The sequence below is a fragment of the Pelophylax lessonae genome (genome assembly GCF_965119305.1).
Source record: "Pelophylax lessonae genome assembly, chromosome: 2".
NCBI classification, from domain to species: domain Eukaryota; kingdom Metazoa; phylum Chordata; class Amphibia; order Anura; family Ranidae; genus Pelophylax; species Pelophylax lessonae.
This window is the reverse complement of record NC_138769.1, coordinates 450437155-450455605: the sequence shown is the minus strand read 5'-3', so window position 1 is coordinate 450455605 and position 18451 is coordinate 450437155. Positions and strand designations below refer to the sequence as shown.

The 18451-nt window shown below is 40.6% G+C and overlaps 1 protein-coding gene across 1 annotated transcript in view; it reads left to right on the top strand.

Moving 5' to 3' along the window:
• CDC16 (cell division cycle 16) overlaps nt 1-18451 on the top strand; it is an 83509-nt gene that overhangs the window by 18699 nt on the left and 46359 nt on the right. The window contains exons 3-7 of the mRNA XM_082246005.1: nt 2224-2321; nt 7748-7786; nt 9040-9180; nt 14511-14670; nt 17209-17300. Coding sequence (XP_082102131.1) covers nt 2224-2321; nt 7748-7786; nt 9040-9180; nt 14511-14670; nt 17209-17300 — 530 coding nt within the window. The remainder of the gene's footprint in view (nt 1-2223; nt 2322-7747; nt 7787-9039; nt 9181-14510; nt 14671-17208; nt 17301-18451) is intronic.

Here is an 18451-nt window from a genome sequence, read left to right as displayed (position 1 = left end):
ATCCAGCGGCCGCGATTGCCGCCGGGCACCCGTGATCGCTCCTTGTGGAGACAGAATGGCCGTTGTAACGGTTGTAAACACGGCAGACCGCTGTTCTGTCACTTATGAACACAGGGATCCTGTGTTCCTCTTATTAAGGAACACAGGTCTCTGTATTCATGCAGCAAGCCCATCCCCCCGACAGTTAGAAAGCATCCCCTAGGGACACATTTAACTCTGATCGCCCCTGGTGTTAACCCCTTCCCTGCCAGTGTCATTAGTACAGTAACAGTGCATAGTTTTAGCACTGATTATTGTAGTAATATCACTGGTCCCCCCCAACAGTGTCAAAAATGTCAGTTAGTGGTCCGATCTGTTCGCCGCAATGACATAATGACCTAAATCTTTTCCCTAGTTTGTAGACACAATAACTTTTGCGCAAACCAATCAGTATACACTTACTGGGATTTTTTTTTACCAAAAATATGTAGCAGAATACAAATTGACCTAAAATTATGAAAAAATTTGATTTTTAATTTTTTTTTTATTGGGAATGTTATATAGCAGAAAGTATAAAAATATTGGTGTTTTTTTTTCAGAATTGTCACTTTTTTTTTTTTTGTTTATAGCGCACAAAATAAAAATTGCAGAGGTAATCAAATACCACCAAAAGAAAGCTCTATTTGTAGGGAAATAGAGGAAATCTTAATAAAAAATGTTATTTGGGTACAGCGTCGCATGACCAAGCAATTGTCAGCTAAAATAACGCAGTGCCGTATCGCAAAAAATGGCTTGGTCATTAAGGGGGTAAATCCTTCCGGTCCAGAAGTGGTTAAAGTACCCATTGAAATACAACAACTTATTCTGGCTGGCAAAAAAAGATGTGGGCACTCAAACTTTACCAGACACTTTTAACCTGGACAACTCTTCTCAACCAGGTACAAAGAATTAACAGAAGTTGAAAAATCCCTCTCTTAAAGAAGAAGTAAAGCCTGATAAAATTTTTTTATTTTTGGTTACCTGCGAAGTAAATGTATAATGTGCTAGTATTCAACGCATACCAGCACAATATGTGACACCTGCAAACAAAGCCTGCGTCGTCCCTGCTGGAGGCCGCATCCATCTTCGCCCGTTTTCCTTCCAGGTCTGTGGACTCCGGCTGTGCTACTGGCCACGTGATATCACTCCCGCGCATGTGCGCAGGAGCCGCTGGTCATGGCACAGGGCTCTGAAGAAACCGCACGGATCGCATGCGCTGATGACATCATTAGCTGAATGCAATGTAAATATCCCTTACAGCTGTAATCGCAGCAAAAGGTGGCGCTACAAAGTATTAACTTAAGGGGGCTGAATAATTTTGCACGCCCAATTTTTCATTTTATTTGTAACAAAGTTTGAAATATCCAATAAATTTCGTTCCACTTTATGATTGTGTCCCACTTGTTGATTCTTCACAAAAAATTACAGTTTTATATCTTTATGTTTGAAGCCTGAAATGTGGCAAAAGGTCGCAAAGTTCAAGGGGGTCGAATGCTTTCCCAAGGCACTGTATAAGTAAGCCTTGTTATAGGCTTACCTATAGGTACAAAGAGCACGGGGGGTATACATCCTCTGTAAACACTCCCCAGGGGATCCAGCGCACATACCAGTGGTTTGAATCGTTTTGTTTGAATCGTTTTTGTGCAGGCTGTAGCTCCAACCCAGATTAAAGCCCAATGTATGGGCATTTCTATGGGGGAGCTACGGCGCCCTCTGCATTCTGAAACACTGCCATCCAATCTTCCAACCCTGTGCCGCTTCTGCTCTATTGAGACTTCCATAGTCTGTTTTTTTTCCTCTAGGAAAAATCCGTGCCAATGATGTCCTCCTACTCTATAAATGCATATTGTACTCTGTCATACGAGAATTTTCGTAACGTTCGTACCCTGTTTGTTTTCTATATAAGACTAGCATGCAAAAAAAAAATTGTCCAATATTCTCATCGTGTGTACGAGGCTTTAAACATGGAAAGCAGGTTGCAGATAAAAACAACTGCATGTATTTGTAAGAAATTCATAATGGGACACGCTTGGCTGATAATGATCACCTTGTTGTGATGAACTTCTTTATTTTAGTATCACTCCAGGTATTAAGATATCATTTTGTTTCCTGTGAACTGATGTCATTTTTTTTTCTTGTGAGCTTATGCAATTGGGTAAAATCCTATAAATCTTTAAATGAAAAGAGCTTTTATTTTTTTTCCAGAGGAACCACAAGATGTTTATTGGTTGGCACAATGTCTGTATCTGACTGCTCAATATCACAGAGCTTCCCATGCTTTACGGTCACGAAAATTGGATAAGGTAAGTGCTAGCTAGTTTATTGCTTGAAGTATCATTGTGTGATTGGATTGGACAATGTGTTACTCACAACTGAGAAACATGGCTCAGCTATACCTTTCCTTTGCTATGGCATAAAGCAGCAACTGTAGTTTATTTCACCTTCATACTTGCCTTCCTGATTTCATGACTGAAGATTATTTTTCCAGAAAATGTTTTTTGCCATGAAATTCCACAGTGGACAAATGTGATCAGCTATTCTATAAAGTCCCCATTTTGTACATGTCCAGGTACTTTTTGGTTATGTACTGTACTGTATAATTTAAAGGTGTTTTGACTAGAACTGTATATGTATTGCTCCATGGGCCTCTAAGAAATAATTTTGCTTCACAAGCTTACATATAGAGTGGCAGCCATTTTAGCATTTTGGCAAATATGCTTCCAGTAATATGGATTGAGTCCGGAGCACCAGTGCTGCAGTGGTGTTGCTAAAACTTAGGTTGGCCATATATCCTTTAATTTTTTTAGTTTAGCCCCTCCAGGCTGAAGGAGAAAAATCTAATAAATAATCCAAACAAGACAACATGTTTGTCCTTTAACCACTTAAGCCCCGGAAGATTTTACCCCCATTCCGACCAGGGGGTATTTTGCGATTCGGCACTGCGTGACTTTAACGGACAATTGCGCGGTCGTGCGACGCTGTACCTAAACGAATTTAGCGTCCTTTTTTTCCCACAAACAGAGCTTTCATTTGGTGGTATTTGATCACCCGTGCGATTATTACTTTTTGCGCTATAAACAAAAAAAGAGCGTCAATTTTGCAAAAATAACAATATTTTTCACATTTTTTTATATGAAATTCCCCCCAAAAAAAATGTAAAAATCAAAATGTTTTAACATTTTCAGCCAATTTGTTTTATGCTACCTATGTTTGGTAAAAAAAATCGCAAAAAGCGTATTTTGATTGGTTTGCGCAAAAGTTATCGCGTTTACTAACAAAGGGAAAGATTTTTGTCATTTTTGTTGTTTTTTTTTTTAACGCGTAATGGCGGCGATCTGCGATTTTTTTTTTTTTTTTTTTGTTTGCGGTACTGCGACATTGCGGCGGACAGATCGGACCCTTGACTGACATTTTTGACACTTTTGGGGTTACCAGTGACATTTCTACAGTAATCAGTGCTATATATATGCACTGTTACTGTAAAAATACACTGGTAGTGAAGGGGTTAACTTTATTTGGGAGGGAGGGGCTGTGTGTGTCCCTAGGGGCGTGCTTTCTACTGTGATTGGCTGTGGCTTCAGCTGTAAGGACACTGATCAACGGATCTACATAGTAGATCCATGTGATCAGTGTCTTTGCAGCGAGGAGAATGACAGGCAGATTGTTTACACAAGCTGCCTGACATTCTCCCTCTCCCCCGCCGATCGCCGAGTGGCCGGCGGACATCGGGTCCGCTGGTCACACGCGCAGGGGGGTCCGTGACCACGCGGGAGCGCGCCTCCGGGGGCGCGCGCTCGCTCCCTAGACCCTCACAAGCAAGCAACGTAGCCCTACGTTAGTTTGCCTGTGAGGGGCTGACCGCCGACGTAGATAGTCGTGCGGCGGTCGGCAAGTGGTTAAAGTGTATTTCCCTTTTTGCTGGCTAAATGGGATAACACCTACTTAATATTTGTTACAATTTCCCATTTACATAGTATAACAAAAAGTTGATGTGTTCCACAAATAAGCCTGTCTGTACTGTGCTGGCAAGTCTCCTTTATTGGTTGTAAACTAGAATTGAACACTGTCCTAAAAAAGGTTTTAAAGTTTTAACTGAGCCTCTCCATTGTATGTTAATAAGATAACGCCCAGTATGTATGAGGATGGAGACCCTGCGAGACTTGCTTGCATTCAGTCATGACACATTCTCAGAAAGATCTAAAATGTTAGAAATATCTAAAAAATGTAAATTATGCATGTGGACCTTCATTTACTAGCTGTCATTTTACAGATAACAATGTTATTGTACGGGTGATTCATAGGTAATGAGGTAATTCATAGGTAATAAGGAGACCCTACTGAATTTTTCTGAACAGGCCTGATTAATGTAAAAAATGTGTATTTTGGCAGAAGTTCATTACACAAACTCATGAAAAGAGCAAGATCTGGGGCTTGGTTTCCTTTATTGCATTTAAAAAGTTGAATTATCAGTTTTTCTGTTTCAATAAATTTTTATCGAAATTTGAAGAAAAAAATGTTGTTACCAACAGGTAAATTTAATTAATATCCATCATAAGGAATCAAAGTGACACATCTGGTAAACTGTCTACAGCAGGGATCCTCAAACCATTGGCCCTCCAGCTGTTGCGGAACTACACATCCCACGAGGCGTTTAAAAACTCTGTCATTCACAGACATGACTAGGCATGATGGGAATTGTAGTTCCTGAACAATTGGAGAGCCATAGTTTTGAAGACTCCTGGTCTACAGTAACGAGTAACGGGAATAAGTCCTCAGAGAGTTAGCATCGGTCCTGATGTATAGAGTATCAGCATTCCACATGTAGCACTACCCCCCCAGGAGTTGTTGAAGGTAAGGTTTCCCCACTGCTGCACAGCCAGTCACAAAGGCATTTCCTTCATTTACTCCAACACAGAAAACAGTCCTTGGCTTGTTTTTGTTGTTTTATTAGGGGATGATAACTTGGATGGGGTAGGGAATTATGGGATGCCCAACTTGATAATGTCCAGAACACAGAAAAAGGGACAACTTCCCCCCATAATAACAAAGATATTCTTCTTCCGTCCACCTACACACACCTGGTTCCTCAATGCACAGCTCCTGTTGATTCACTCCTGAGGGAACTAACAGTATATTACTAGTTCAGCTAAGGCCCATTACAGGCAGGAACTCACATTACCTTTTGACAAAATAGCACAATTGGAGTAAACAGCATGACACATCTCCTTCTGCTTTCTTGTGGCCACTGATCCCAGCTGCACTTGCTTGCAGAATGCCAGCCCACCTGGCTGCTTTCCTTCCCAGTCCTCCTGACTGGCTCTCTGCCCCAGTCTTCCCTGACTGACACATACACATGGAGACTCCCAATGGCAAGGTTGGATGAAGACTTGGCACATGGCTGTCTTCAAGAGAGCACTGCTACAGCTGGTAGTCTCTCTACCCTTGTCTGTGCTGATCTACTCACGGTCTCTCCTTGCTCTCTCCACTTCCTAGTTCTAGAACATTCTCCAATGTCCCAGAAACAGTGGGAGGCACCAGAGAGCTGCCAGGATGAGTCATTCAACCCTTGCCTTTAGTAACCCTGACCCAGATTTAATGACTCGGGTTTAACCCAGAGCCAGCCATCGTTTGCTACTAGTGGTACAAGTAGGAAAACACTAGAGTGTGCTACACGCATAAATTTAACAATAAAATAAGACCCCTAAAGAGAAATAGGAAAAGTAAGGGGGAAGGTCTAAAAAGAGAAATGGAATACGAGAAATGAAAGGACAGATCAAAGAAAAATGTTGCTTAGCTCCGTATCCAACCCCCCAGCTTAACTGCGAGTCAGATAGGCGATTGTAAATATCTGATCCTGGGGTTCAAATTTTTTTTAAAATCTAGTGTGTTTATCTCTTCTTAAAAAGCATCATCCAAGAAAGCTTGTATTTAATTGTCAATAATAGGAGCAATAGCGCTGACTGAACCCAAGACTCAATACAAAACATATGGACAGGGCCGGGTGATGATTATGAGTCTCTAATAAAAATGGATTCAGTTCTTCTGGAATTAAGTCTTGAGTTCCAAATGTACATATAAAAAGTAAACACAGGAGGACGCCTACATCTCAGTGTAGAGATTTAAAGGATAAGTTCACCTTTGTAACTTGTTACATGTTACACCCATATTCAGGGTCTATTATGTTACAGATGCACCAGCTTCAACGAGGGATCCCCACCAACCTAACCCCCACTAGCCAACCACCCCGCCCTGACCCACCCTCCCGGCTTGCTGTCCCAATCTACAAAAAAATAAACCTCCGCCCTGTTCACACTATTCATTCACAGTGCTTTGTGAAAACTACAAATGCCAACACCCTTTGTGGCTGTTGGCTTGTAATTCTCAGTTAATTACCAGGGTGTTTTTTGAGCGCTTTAGGTAGCTCATTGAGCTTCCTGCCATTTAGTAACTACCTACCCATAGCAGAGGTACGGGCAGACAGCTACACAGGAATGTGGCATTACTCCCATGATCTTCTGATTGTAGATGCAATGCTTTATAGGCTCCTAACAAAAAATAATACTTGCATATTTTTTTTTTTTACTTGCACTTTTTTTTGTAAAGAGTTTTTGTATAGAGTTCTGCCTATGTCAGCTCCGCAGCCCCATAGTGGTCCAATTTGAGGTCCTTACGGGATACTGATGACCAACTTTTATTCTTTTTTTTATTCTGTGAGTGCAATTTTATTGTTTCTTATTTCTGGTTAATACATCTCTACACTAAGATGGAGGCGCCCTCTTGTGTTTACTTTTTATTTAGTTTGTGCCGATGTTAATTACTAAAATTTTCCAAGCCTTCATGATATACTGTACGTCTTTGCAGTTAGTAGAATATAAAAAAATGAGTGATCGGGTATGACTGTGAATATCGTCCGCCAACTCATTAAATAGTGCAGTTTTAGCATTTTTAATGTGATTAACAGAGGCCACAGAACACTCTGGTCCAAAAGCACTTGATTTTCGGTCAGGTCCGCCATACATGGTATCCTCCTGTCCACAACCCCTGAACATAGAGGGGAGGCATTGGGGAAGATCTTGGCAAGTCTCGATGGCACCATATTTCGAAACAAAACTTTAGAATTCGCCAGGGCAAGAGTGGTGTTGAGGAAACCCTTGTGCACCATGGTAGACCTCCACATCTATTTCTGTTCCCAGATCTGTTTCCCATGTAACTGATGAGGTCACTTTGTCACAGGTGCGGAAAGGAAAAGGTACAATACACCCAGTCTTGAACCATCACCCCGCATGCACCTGTTCTCAAATGTGTTCTGGTCATAATGTCATCTGTATTCTGCTTGAGGGAATTCAAGAAGTTGAGTATTTGGCGGAGGTGGAATGTTTCCAACAAGGGCATCCCAAGAGTTTGGAGGAAGTACCGTCTGTGGTCAAGAAAAGTGCCACATCCTGTAGACCCTTGTTAATCTGCCATGAAAAATGGTGAGGGTCAAGGCCCAGGAGAACAAAGGGTTGTTGAAAAGAGGAGCCACTGGCATATGTGTAGACCTGAGGGAACCAGTTTGATTACAACTTTTTCCATGTGAACATAGAATAAGAGGATGTTTTTATTTCTTCTTTTGAAGGTTGCTAGAATAGAAGTATGTTAACATGCTGTATACCTGATTAGCATTGAATTGATAGAATGTTATGTAAAAAGTTTAATGTTATTGATGTGCATTTACTTTTCATTATAGGTGTATGAAGCATGCCGTTATCTTGCAGCTCGATGTCATGTATGTAGAATCCTGCCTCTTATAATATGTAACCCTAAAAACAATGACTAGAAACTGTACAAATTTTTTTTTTACTGCAGAGAGTCGCTTGTGTTTTGCAGGTCTTTTTGGTTTTTTAACAGATAGGGTAAACTAGAATATAACATTGTTTATATGGAAAATCAATTAACATACACAAATATTGTTAATTTGTAAAAAGATAAGTTGATGTGCTGAAATATGAACGCTGTTACTGTATAAGGCAGAGCAGATAGTGGCGCCTTTCTTAACTTTGCTCTGTGGCCTATTTTGCCAGTTATTGCAAGTTAAAAGAGACTACCTAGAGGAAGTTTGCAGTATTATAAAGGGTAAATGGACAGGAAGTTATATAGGCATTGGTGGTAATTGTTCCTTTTTAGGACAAATACTATGGCATTGCTTTTTATTTTAAGTACAGTAGTGGAAATCCCATCCCTCCACTAACCAACTGCCCACTGCCATAACCTAATGGTTGTGTCCAAGATGTGAAATTCTTAATACCATTCTTATTACCACATACAGAACATATCCTAGCCTTGGGTGATGTCGCTGATCTGAAAAATGCTCTTGAACGTCTCTGCTGGGTCAATCTAGATACTATGGATGTTATCGGCACTACTTACAAGAGGCAGATAGTTCACTGATGTTTATGATCCCTGGCTGTTGTGCTGATTCAGACATTTCCCATTTAACTGAAGCAAATATAAATGTTAGGAGTTCTCAGTTTTTTTGTTTTTTTGGATGCTAGTTCTGGGTCAGTGTCTCAGATTGAAGTCTGAGATAGTCAAGCAAATTCCCTGAGGTCTGTGGGCTCTAATGGGAGGAGGGGGGGTTGGCATGGATATCCTTGCTAATCATGTCTTTAAAATGAACCGCTAAGCAGCCAAAAGTTTAGTATTGAATTGAGAGCTGCACAGTGCTGACCAGCACTTCTCTAAGTTGGATTCTGAAACTAGCTTATAGCTAACATCAGATTGTTGGTACATGAGGGGTAGGCCCTTTACTAGTCTTTAGAGTGAGTGTAATGCTGGGGATTCTACCACATCAGCTGGACATAATAAAGGGGTAGTCTTTTTAAGGTGCTTATAGTGATTAGTTTTGTTGTCTGGTTTGGTAAGCATTTTGTGGCATAAGGGGTTTAAAAAACATATTTTCTTTTGGTTATTTTTCTCTGGAACATTACAATTTTTTCATACTTATTATTAACATTGTCTCTTTTTTTTTTTCTTTTCAAGTATGCAGCGAAAGAGTACCAACAGGCTCTTGATATCCTAGATATGGAGGAGCCGATCAGTAAAAAGCTGTTCGATAAGAATACAAAAGAAGAAAAGATCTTAAGGGATAGTTCTGGAGAATGGCAAATATCACAGTCCTCGGTAAAATCTGAGTTAACCATTGTTACAGGCTGAAAAGATTATATTATTTATGGTGACCTGCTAGAGGCAATTGTATTTAGTCAACTGTGACACTTGTGGCAGCTTGAATACCCAGTGACTGCATCTGATAGGATGCTGTCCCTGTTCAGCAAACGCTTTTACAACCCCAACTCCAAAAAAGGTTGGGTTGCTTTGTAAAATCTACATAAAACCAGAATGCAATGATTTGCAAATCCCATAACCCCATATTTTATTCACAATAGAAAACATGTTATATGTTTAAACTGAGAAAATTTACTGATCTAAGGAAAAAATAAGGTCATTTTAAAATTGATGGCAGCAACACATCTCAAAAAAGTTAGGACAGAGCCATACTTATCACAATGTAGCATTCCTTCTTCTTTTAACACCATTCCATAAACGCCTGGCAACCAAACAGACCAGTTGCTGGAGCTTTGAGAGAGGATTGTTGCACCATTCTTGCCTGATATCAAATTCTAACTGCTCAACAGCCCTAGGTCTTCTTTGTCAGATTTTTCCTCTCAAGATGTTCAAATATTTGCAATTGGTGAAAGGTCTTTACTGCAGGCAGGCTAGTTAAGCACCTGGAACCTTCTACTAGAAAGGCATGCTGTTGTCATAGATGAAGTATGTGGTTTAGCAATGTTCTGCTGAAATATGCAAGGCCTTCCCTGAAAAAGACATAGTCTGGGTAGGAGCATATGCTTCTCTAAAATCTGGATACATATTTCAGCATTGATAGTGAAGTCACAGCATCATGCTTGTTTTTAATGCAGTGCCATCTGAGGGCCCGAAGATCATGGGCATCCAGTATTGAGCTTCGACCTTGTCCTTTGCACACAGAAATTTCTCCAGATTCTCAGAATAATTTGATGATAAAAGTGTAGATGATGATATATTTAAAGTAGGGGTGTACAACCTTTTGACCTCCGTGGGCCACATTGGAAGAAGAGGAATTGTCTTAGGCTGCATTTGCCCTGGCATGGCAGCCCATTCATTTGAAAAGGCTTCTGTGCCTAAGTTTCATGCAGAAAAAATTTCCTGCTCCATTTTTGTATTGTGGCCGGGAAATCGCATGTTGCTTTTGCAGCATTAGATTTCTCAGCGTTTCCCGCACTTGAAAACGCGCTGTGTTTTTAAATGCGTGGGGGTGCCATTAGGAATGACTGGCAGTCCTCAGTGTCTATAAAGAGCAACGCATTTTGGCTGGTGGTGGTCCCGGATGCAGGAACAGCTGCATTTCCCATACCCGCAACCATCCGCTGTTGTGTGAACCTAACCTAAATTCATGGACAGTTTTGAAAATCCCTGATTTTTACATCTGTCTGTGAATATCCATAACCGACATTCATGAACAGATGTAAAAATCATGGATTTTACAAACTGTCGTTGAATTTAATGACCGTTGGCAACCCTGGTATGTGCTGTGTGAAAAGGGAAAGTTGTGGGCATGGGTACAACTGAAATCTGGGCACCCAGATACAGCATTTACTTGCCTGATGCTGTCTGGAGTCCCTGCAGTCACTGTTGCTGGTACTTTTACAAAAACAGCCCCCCATCCCCCCCCAGCATCCCTCAGCTGTGCCTGATTCTGGATTCTCTGGGCTAGGCCACCTCAGCCTTTATACATATACGGTATCCCCTTCCTCCCTCCATACGGTCCTGTGCCGGCTTGTTCCTGCTGGCTGCAGTGGCTTTTATTCTTGCACAGCGTTCCTCTTGCACTTTCTCAGTTTAAACATTTGATATGTTTCCTATTTTTTATTGTGACTAAAATATGGATTTTATGAGATTTGCATTCTGTTTATATGAAGATTTTATACAGCATCCCAACTTTTGGAATTGGGGTTGTATTTTTCAATCAAAGCTTTTAGAACCAAGTGATGCTGACCAGGCCACACACAGCTCCAATCGCAGCAAAATCCAGCAGGAATCCATTAAAACTTGAACTGTGTATGGTAAGCTTTAGTCTTATACATAATCATGACAGAGTTAAAACAGAGCAAAAACACTACAGTCGGTAAATGTAGCCCAAAGGTCAAACTTTCAAATGAACTGTTCATGTCCCTTAAAGTGGTAGTATATTCTGCTTTTTAACTTTTACCTACAGGTAAGCCTATAATAAGGCTTACCTGTAGGTAAAATTAATACCTCCTAAATCTGCCCGGTTTAGGAGATATTCACCCCGCATGCAGCCGCTGACACCAGCGGCGCATGCGCTCTGAAAGTCTGGTGGACCTTCAGAGCTCCTTGCCAGAAAGTGAACTCCCGCACGCATGCGCTGGAGTGGCTCCGGACACTCACAGCGCCGGAGCCGCTGAACCCGGAAAAGACGCAGAGGGAACATGACAGCTCCCTTAGCGGTCTCCGGGCGACCGTGTGGAGGCTTCATTCTTAGGTAAGTATTTCATAATGTGCTATTATGTGATGCATACTAGCACATTATGCCAGTGGTTCTCAATTCCGGTCCTCGGGACCCACTAACAGGCCAGATTTTAAGTATTACCTTGGGGGATGCAGACTAGAATACTGCAATCACTGAGCAGCAAATTAGATCACCTGTGATGTAATTTAGTTATCTTGCAAACCTGGCCTGTTGGTGGGTCCCGAGGACCGGAGTTGAGAACCACTGCATTATGCTATTGTCTTGCAGGGTTTTTTTTTTTTTTTCCTTTTTGTACGGGGATATTAGCGCTTTAACCCGAAAACAATTTACTTCATCACTTTTCTATAGTGACACTTGAGAAAACATATGTTTATGTTCACTATTTTAATCTTGGTAGATAAACTTTACAAATGTAAATAATACGACCAATTAGAAAAATAAAGTACTATAGAAATACTGTTTTGCGAGTATTTATTGGGGGCTATAAACTAAAACAACAAAGAAGCTGTAGAACATACAACCTTATTAAACTCTACAACTTTTCTATCTTAAATAGTCGATACATTCTAAAACAAGTTGTTTCTATGCATCTTTCCATCTTAATATTTTTTTGACCTCTGGTTCCTTGGAACATGAGTCAAAGTAGTTGTGAACCTCCGACATGAACTATGAACAAAGCCTATCTCTCTACAGTGTGTACTTGTCTCACTCCAGAGCACTAAGTGTCATTTCTTTCTGCTGCCTCATTCCTCTGCTATAAGCATGCGTCACTTCTGACAAGTTTTCCTGACACCAAGAGAAAAATGGTGATGGGAAGGGAGCCCCAGCTGATTACAGCCCTAGCTCTGTTCCAGTGTGCTGTGTGAATTGGGGTGTGTCCCTTCACTCCAATCAGCTCTCAGAGCTCTCCTCACTGATGTAACTTCAGCTATCCACCCCCTGCTTTAAACGTGCATGTAAGCCCTTACATATACCAAGTAAAGTGAACTGTCTCAGAAGATTCACAGAGATGGAAAAAAAAATCTTCTACATAATCTTTTTTTTTTTTGTATATCTGCTGTCTTCAGTTTTCTACACTATTTGGAAAGTGAACACTGAGTTAGAATATTTTCTTCCTGTTCCAGCACTTGGTGTGGATTCTTGGCATACACTGTGTGACAGCTGATTGGAGGAAAGGCACAAACCCCCTCCACATAGGCAAAGGAAAGAAGAAACATGCAGGGATGTGCTGTGAATAGACCAGCTCTCTGCTAATCTATCTCTATGCACCAACCGACACAAATTTACAGCTGCTTTTATCCCCTGTGTCTAAGAACTTGTCAGAAGTTATGCTAATAACAGAGGAACAGAGCAGCAGAAAGACACAGGACTTAGGGCTTTGAAGCGAGCTAAGTAAACACTACAGATATGTGCCCTTTTCATAATGAGATTTACATCCACTTTAAGAGCTGAGGGATGTGTAAATTCTGCACTTTGGATGTAGGAGAAATACTTCCACGGATAAACAGGTGCAACTTATGTAGGAGGATTTGTTTCATCTCTGTATCAACTGAGGCCAGTCACTTCACTGAGTGTATGTGAGAGGTTACAACCTCTTTAACTATTTCAATACTGGGCACTTTCATCCCCTTCCCGTCCAACCCATTTTTCAGCTTTCAGCGCTGTCACACTTTGAATGATAACTGCGCGGTCATGGAACACTGAACCCATATTACATTTTTATCATTTTTACACAAATAGAGCTTTATTTTGCTGTTATGTAATCACTGCTAGGATTTTTATTTTTTTGATAAATCAAAAAGACAAAACAAAACATAAAAAAGGGGGGTGGGGAGTTTCTTTGTTTCCTGTTATTAAATGTTTCAAATAGATGTTCTTCATAAATTTAGGCCAAAATGTTTACTGCTACATTTCTTTGGCAAAAATAACCCAAATAGTGTATATTATTAAACCTGTAGGAAAGTTATAGAGTCCACAAACTGGTATATATCTGAAAATTGATCAGTCCTGATGTACTGGCAGCCTTTCTCATTTCTTGAGGCTCTGAAAATGTCAGGACAGTACAACTATCCCTCAAATGACCCCTTTTTGGAAAGTAGACAGTCCAAGGTATTTGGCATGGTGAGATTTTTAAAGTTGTAACTTTTTGTTACAATTTTTTTTTTTTTTACATACTGTCTCCAGTGTTGTACAGCGTCATCATATAACTGGTGTGGTGCTGATCATGAACACTGACTGGGGACAGTATGTTTTATTACTTTTTTTTTCCTATGTTTAGTTTATGTAACGATATTATTTTTTTTTTTTTTAACATACTTTTGGCCAGAGTAACACAGTGTTACCATAGTAACATTGTACTTCTCTAGGGAGGTAATTAGGATTTTGTTTTGCACACTATAATTGCTTATACCAGTTAATATCCCTGTTATAAACAACCATTTTTACTTAATGAAATGGATCCATTTGGTGTTTACTATTGGCCACACCTAATCACATGGTACAGATAGGCTTTGATTGGCCCTGTCTGTACCATGTGATCACTTTGATCAATCACCTAGATCAACACATTAGCACACAGAGATTGACATGAATGGAAGCCATGCATTGTGTACAAATGTCATGTGATGTGTTGCAGCAGACCGGTATACTGATCTGTCATCTGCTGTCACAACAGGTGACAGATCGTGGTACTTTCTGGGGAGGATGTCCTATAACATCCACCCGGAACGAGAACCGTCCCATCCAGCCATCATTTGAACATAGGCTGGGAGGGAACTGGTTAAACTCAATGAATTAAACCTTTTTAAATTCATATTAAAGAATAGATTAGTCTACAGAGTTCTTACATGGCTGACATTACTGCTTTGCCTTTTTTTTTTTTTTTTGGGGTTTTCACAGTTTTTTTTCTTGTATTATTTTGTAGATAAAGAGCTCAATTTGCTTGTTGCGTGGGAAAATATATGATGCCTTGGATAACAGAATGCTGGCAACTTACAGCTACAAAGAGGCCTTGAAGTTTGATGTTTACTGCTTTGAAGCATTTGACCTTTTAACAGCACACCATATGCTAACGGCACAAGAAGGTTGGGAATTTTCATAGTTGTTATTATACAGGATTTACAGTATCTCAGAAAAGTGAGTACACCCCTCACATTTTTGTAAATATTTAATTATATCTTTTCATGTGACAACACTGAACAAATAACACTTTGCTACAATATAAAGTAGTGAATGTACAGCTTGTATAACAGTGTAAATTTGCTGTCCCATCAAAAAACTCCACACTAAGCCATTAATGTCTAAACCGCTGGCAACAAAAGTGAGCACACCCCTAAGTGAAAATGTTCAAATTACGCCCAAAGTATCAATATTTTGTATGGTCACCATTATTTTCCAGCACTGCCTTAACCCTCTTGGGCATGTAGTTCACCAGCGCTTCACAGGTTGCCAATGGAGTCCTCTTCCACTCATGACGACATAATGGAGCTGGTGGATGTTAGTCACCTTGCGCTTCTCCACCTTCAATTAGAGGATGTCCCACAGATGCTCAATAGGGTTTAGGTCTGGAGACATGCTTGGCCAGTCCATTACATTTACCCTCAGCTTCTTTAGCAAGGCAGTGGTCGTCTTTGAGGTGTTATGTTGGAATACTGCCCTGCGACCCAGTCTCCAAAGGGAGGAGATCATGCTCTGCTTCAGTATATTCACAGTACATGCTGGCATTCATGGTTCCCTCAATGAACTGTAGCTCCCCAATGCCGACTGCACTCATGCAGCCCCAGACCATGACACTCCCACCACCATGCTTGACTGTAGGCAAGACACGCTTGTCTTTGTACTCCTCCCCTGGTTGCTGCCACACACACTTGACACCATTTGAACCAAATAAGTTTATCTTTGCCTCATCAGACCACGGGTTCTAGTAATCCATGTCCTTAGCCTGCTTGTCCTCAGCAAACTGCGGGATATCGTGTGCATCATCTTTAGAAGAGGCTTTCTTCTGGGACGTCAGCCATGCAGTGTGTGGCGTATGGTCTGAGCACTGACAGGATGACCCCCCACCCCTTTAACCTCTGTAGCAATGCTGGCAGCACTCATACGTCTGTTTCCCAAAGACAACCTCTGGATATGACGTTGAGCACATGCACTCAACTTCTTTGATCGACCATAGCGAGGCCTGTTATGAGTGGAATCTGTCCTGTTAAACTGCTGGATGGTCTTGGCCACTGCGCTGCAGCTCAGTTTCAGGGTCTTTGTAATCTTCTTATAGCCTAGGCCATCTTTATGTAGAGCAACAATTCTTTTTTTTGAGATCCTCAGAGAGTTCTTTGCCATGAGGTGCCATGTTGAACTTCCAGTGACCAGTATGAGAGAGTGAGAGCGATAACAGCAAATTTAATACACCTACTCCCCATTCACCCCTGAGACCTTGTAACACTAATGAGTCGCATGACACCGGGGAAGCAAAATGGATAATTGGGCCCAATTTGGACATTTTCACTTAGAGGTGTACTCATTTTTGTTGCCAGCGGTTTAGACATTAATGGTTGTGTGATGAGTTATTTTGAGGGAAAAGCAAATTTACACTGTTATACAGTTATATAAGCTGTACACTCACTACTTTACATTGTAGCAAAGTGTCATTTCTTCAGTGTTGTCACATGAAAAGATATAATTAAATATTTACAAAAATGTGAGGGGTGTACTCACTTTTGTGAGATACTGTATATAGCAGCAACAGTTTGCGCAGCGCTTTAGAACATGAGGGCAGACAATACAGTTACAACACAATTCAATACAGGAGGAATAAGAGGGCCCTGCTCGTTAGAGTTTACATTCACCTCTAATTCATGACTAGAATCTACTTCCTTTTATGAAGACGTTACAGACAATGGTATAGTTTTAGAGCTTTATTAGAAGTAGTTTGCTGCTGTCAGCTGTCTAACTGCACTGGCGCTACATACTACAATTAAGCATTATATTAAATACTTATATTTAGTAAGTATAGGCATAAGTTCATATGAAAGGCAGTTTGATGGTACAGCATGTGCTAATTTTGCCTGATCTGTTAGCAACATTGTAATTTAATTATTATTAAGACATTATATCGCATTGGGAAGTTCCGGTTTGTTGAAGCTTACATTTTAAAGGGAGGGGCAAGTGATGCAAGGAATAAACCTTTAGGAATGAGTTAATGGAGGAAGTAAAAGTACAGTTTTTTTAGGTAGCAGTGGGTTAGACTTTCCTGAAGAAGATTCAGGAAGAGATTCTCAAAGATTGCCTAAAGGTGGACAGAATGAGAGATAGCTGGACTGATTGGGCTTGTGAGTTTCATAAAAAGGGAGAATCTCTAGAGAATTCTTGGAGGTGAGCATGGATTTAGGGGCTGAGGGGGCTAGAAAACACTTTTAAAGAGAGTCTTTATTCCTGACTGAGGTAGAATTAGATTGTGTTGACATGGGGTGGGAAGTGTTAGTGGTTGCAGACACATTATGCCAGTAATGTTTATTAAGCCCATTATTCTGAAGTCCACCATATATATTATGATTTTGCTTATGCTAACACCAGTGGTTATGCCTTGATTCAAGGTCCGCATTCTGAAATACATTTTTATTTTGCAGAGAAAGAACTTCTTGATTCCCTACCCATTAGTAAGAAATGTCCAGAAGATCAAGAACTCCTCCGTTTCCTCTTTGAAAACAAGCTGAAAAAGGTAAAAAGAGTGACTGATCTATATAAATACTTATAAAAGGAGCCGCCTGACACCCGCGATCGTTCCCTGCTGAGAGAGAAGAACACAGCTGACCGTTCTTCTCCGTGGAATGATCATAGAGCCCCTGTAATGTCACTGGTCCCCCCCAAAAGTGTCAAAAATGTCAGTCAGGGGTCCGATCTGTCCGCTGCAATGTCGCAGACCCGCAAAAAATTGCAGATCGCCGCAATTACTAGTAATTACAAATTAAAAATTACATAAATCTTTCCCGTAGTTAGTAGACGCAATAACTTTTGCGCAAACCAATCAAAATACGCTTATTGTGATTTTTTTTTTTTTTCCTTACCAAAAATATGTAGCAGAAAACAAATTGGTCTAATGTTAAATTTTGATTTTTAAATTTTTTTTTTTTTGGGAATGTTATATAGCAAAAACAGAAAAAAATATTTGCGCTCAAGACAAGAGATCAACCAAACATACATATACAAAAGGCAGCTAGCTCAATAGGTAGATCACAGTCCCACATAGAATTAAAAACAGATTAGGAGCTGCGCCAGATGTATGCAAAAATAATATCAAAACAATGAAGTCCAAAACAGTCCTTTGATAAAGCAGGAGAAAAAAGGAAGGGACCCGATCCCAGCCAGCCAATCACCAGTGCATAGCAGGAAAGCCTATTCACACCCTGTGCCGACACTCATGGCTCCTTACCAGAAGATTTGACCCTCTTTTTACAGAGCAGTCAAATAGGCACCAAAAGATGAACCACTTGGCGTGATTGATAAATCCTAATTGCATTCCCCAGCAAAGTCAGGCTTAATGGTTTGGATAGATGGTACATGTCACAGAATCCCATAACGCTGTCTCTAGCAAATAGCCTCAGGAAGGGACAAAGGGACAGCCAATAGTGAAGTATGTAAAACCATACAAAATGTATTTAAGATATTGCACTTACATGGATATCGTCATAAAATCAGCATTGCCTTTAAAAGAACCGTGGTGTGTGGCGTGCTCCACATTGATACGTCTGCCTTACGCGTATCGTCCAATATCTGACATCATCAGACACTTCTGATGATGTCAGATATTTGACGGTGCAATGCGGTGAAAATCACATGCGATGTCTGTGTTTGCATTAGTGTGAACCCAGG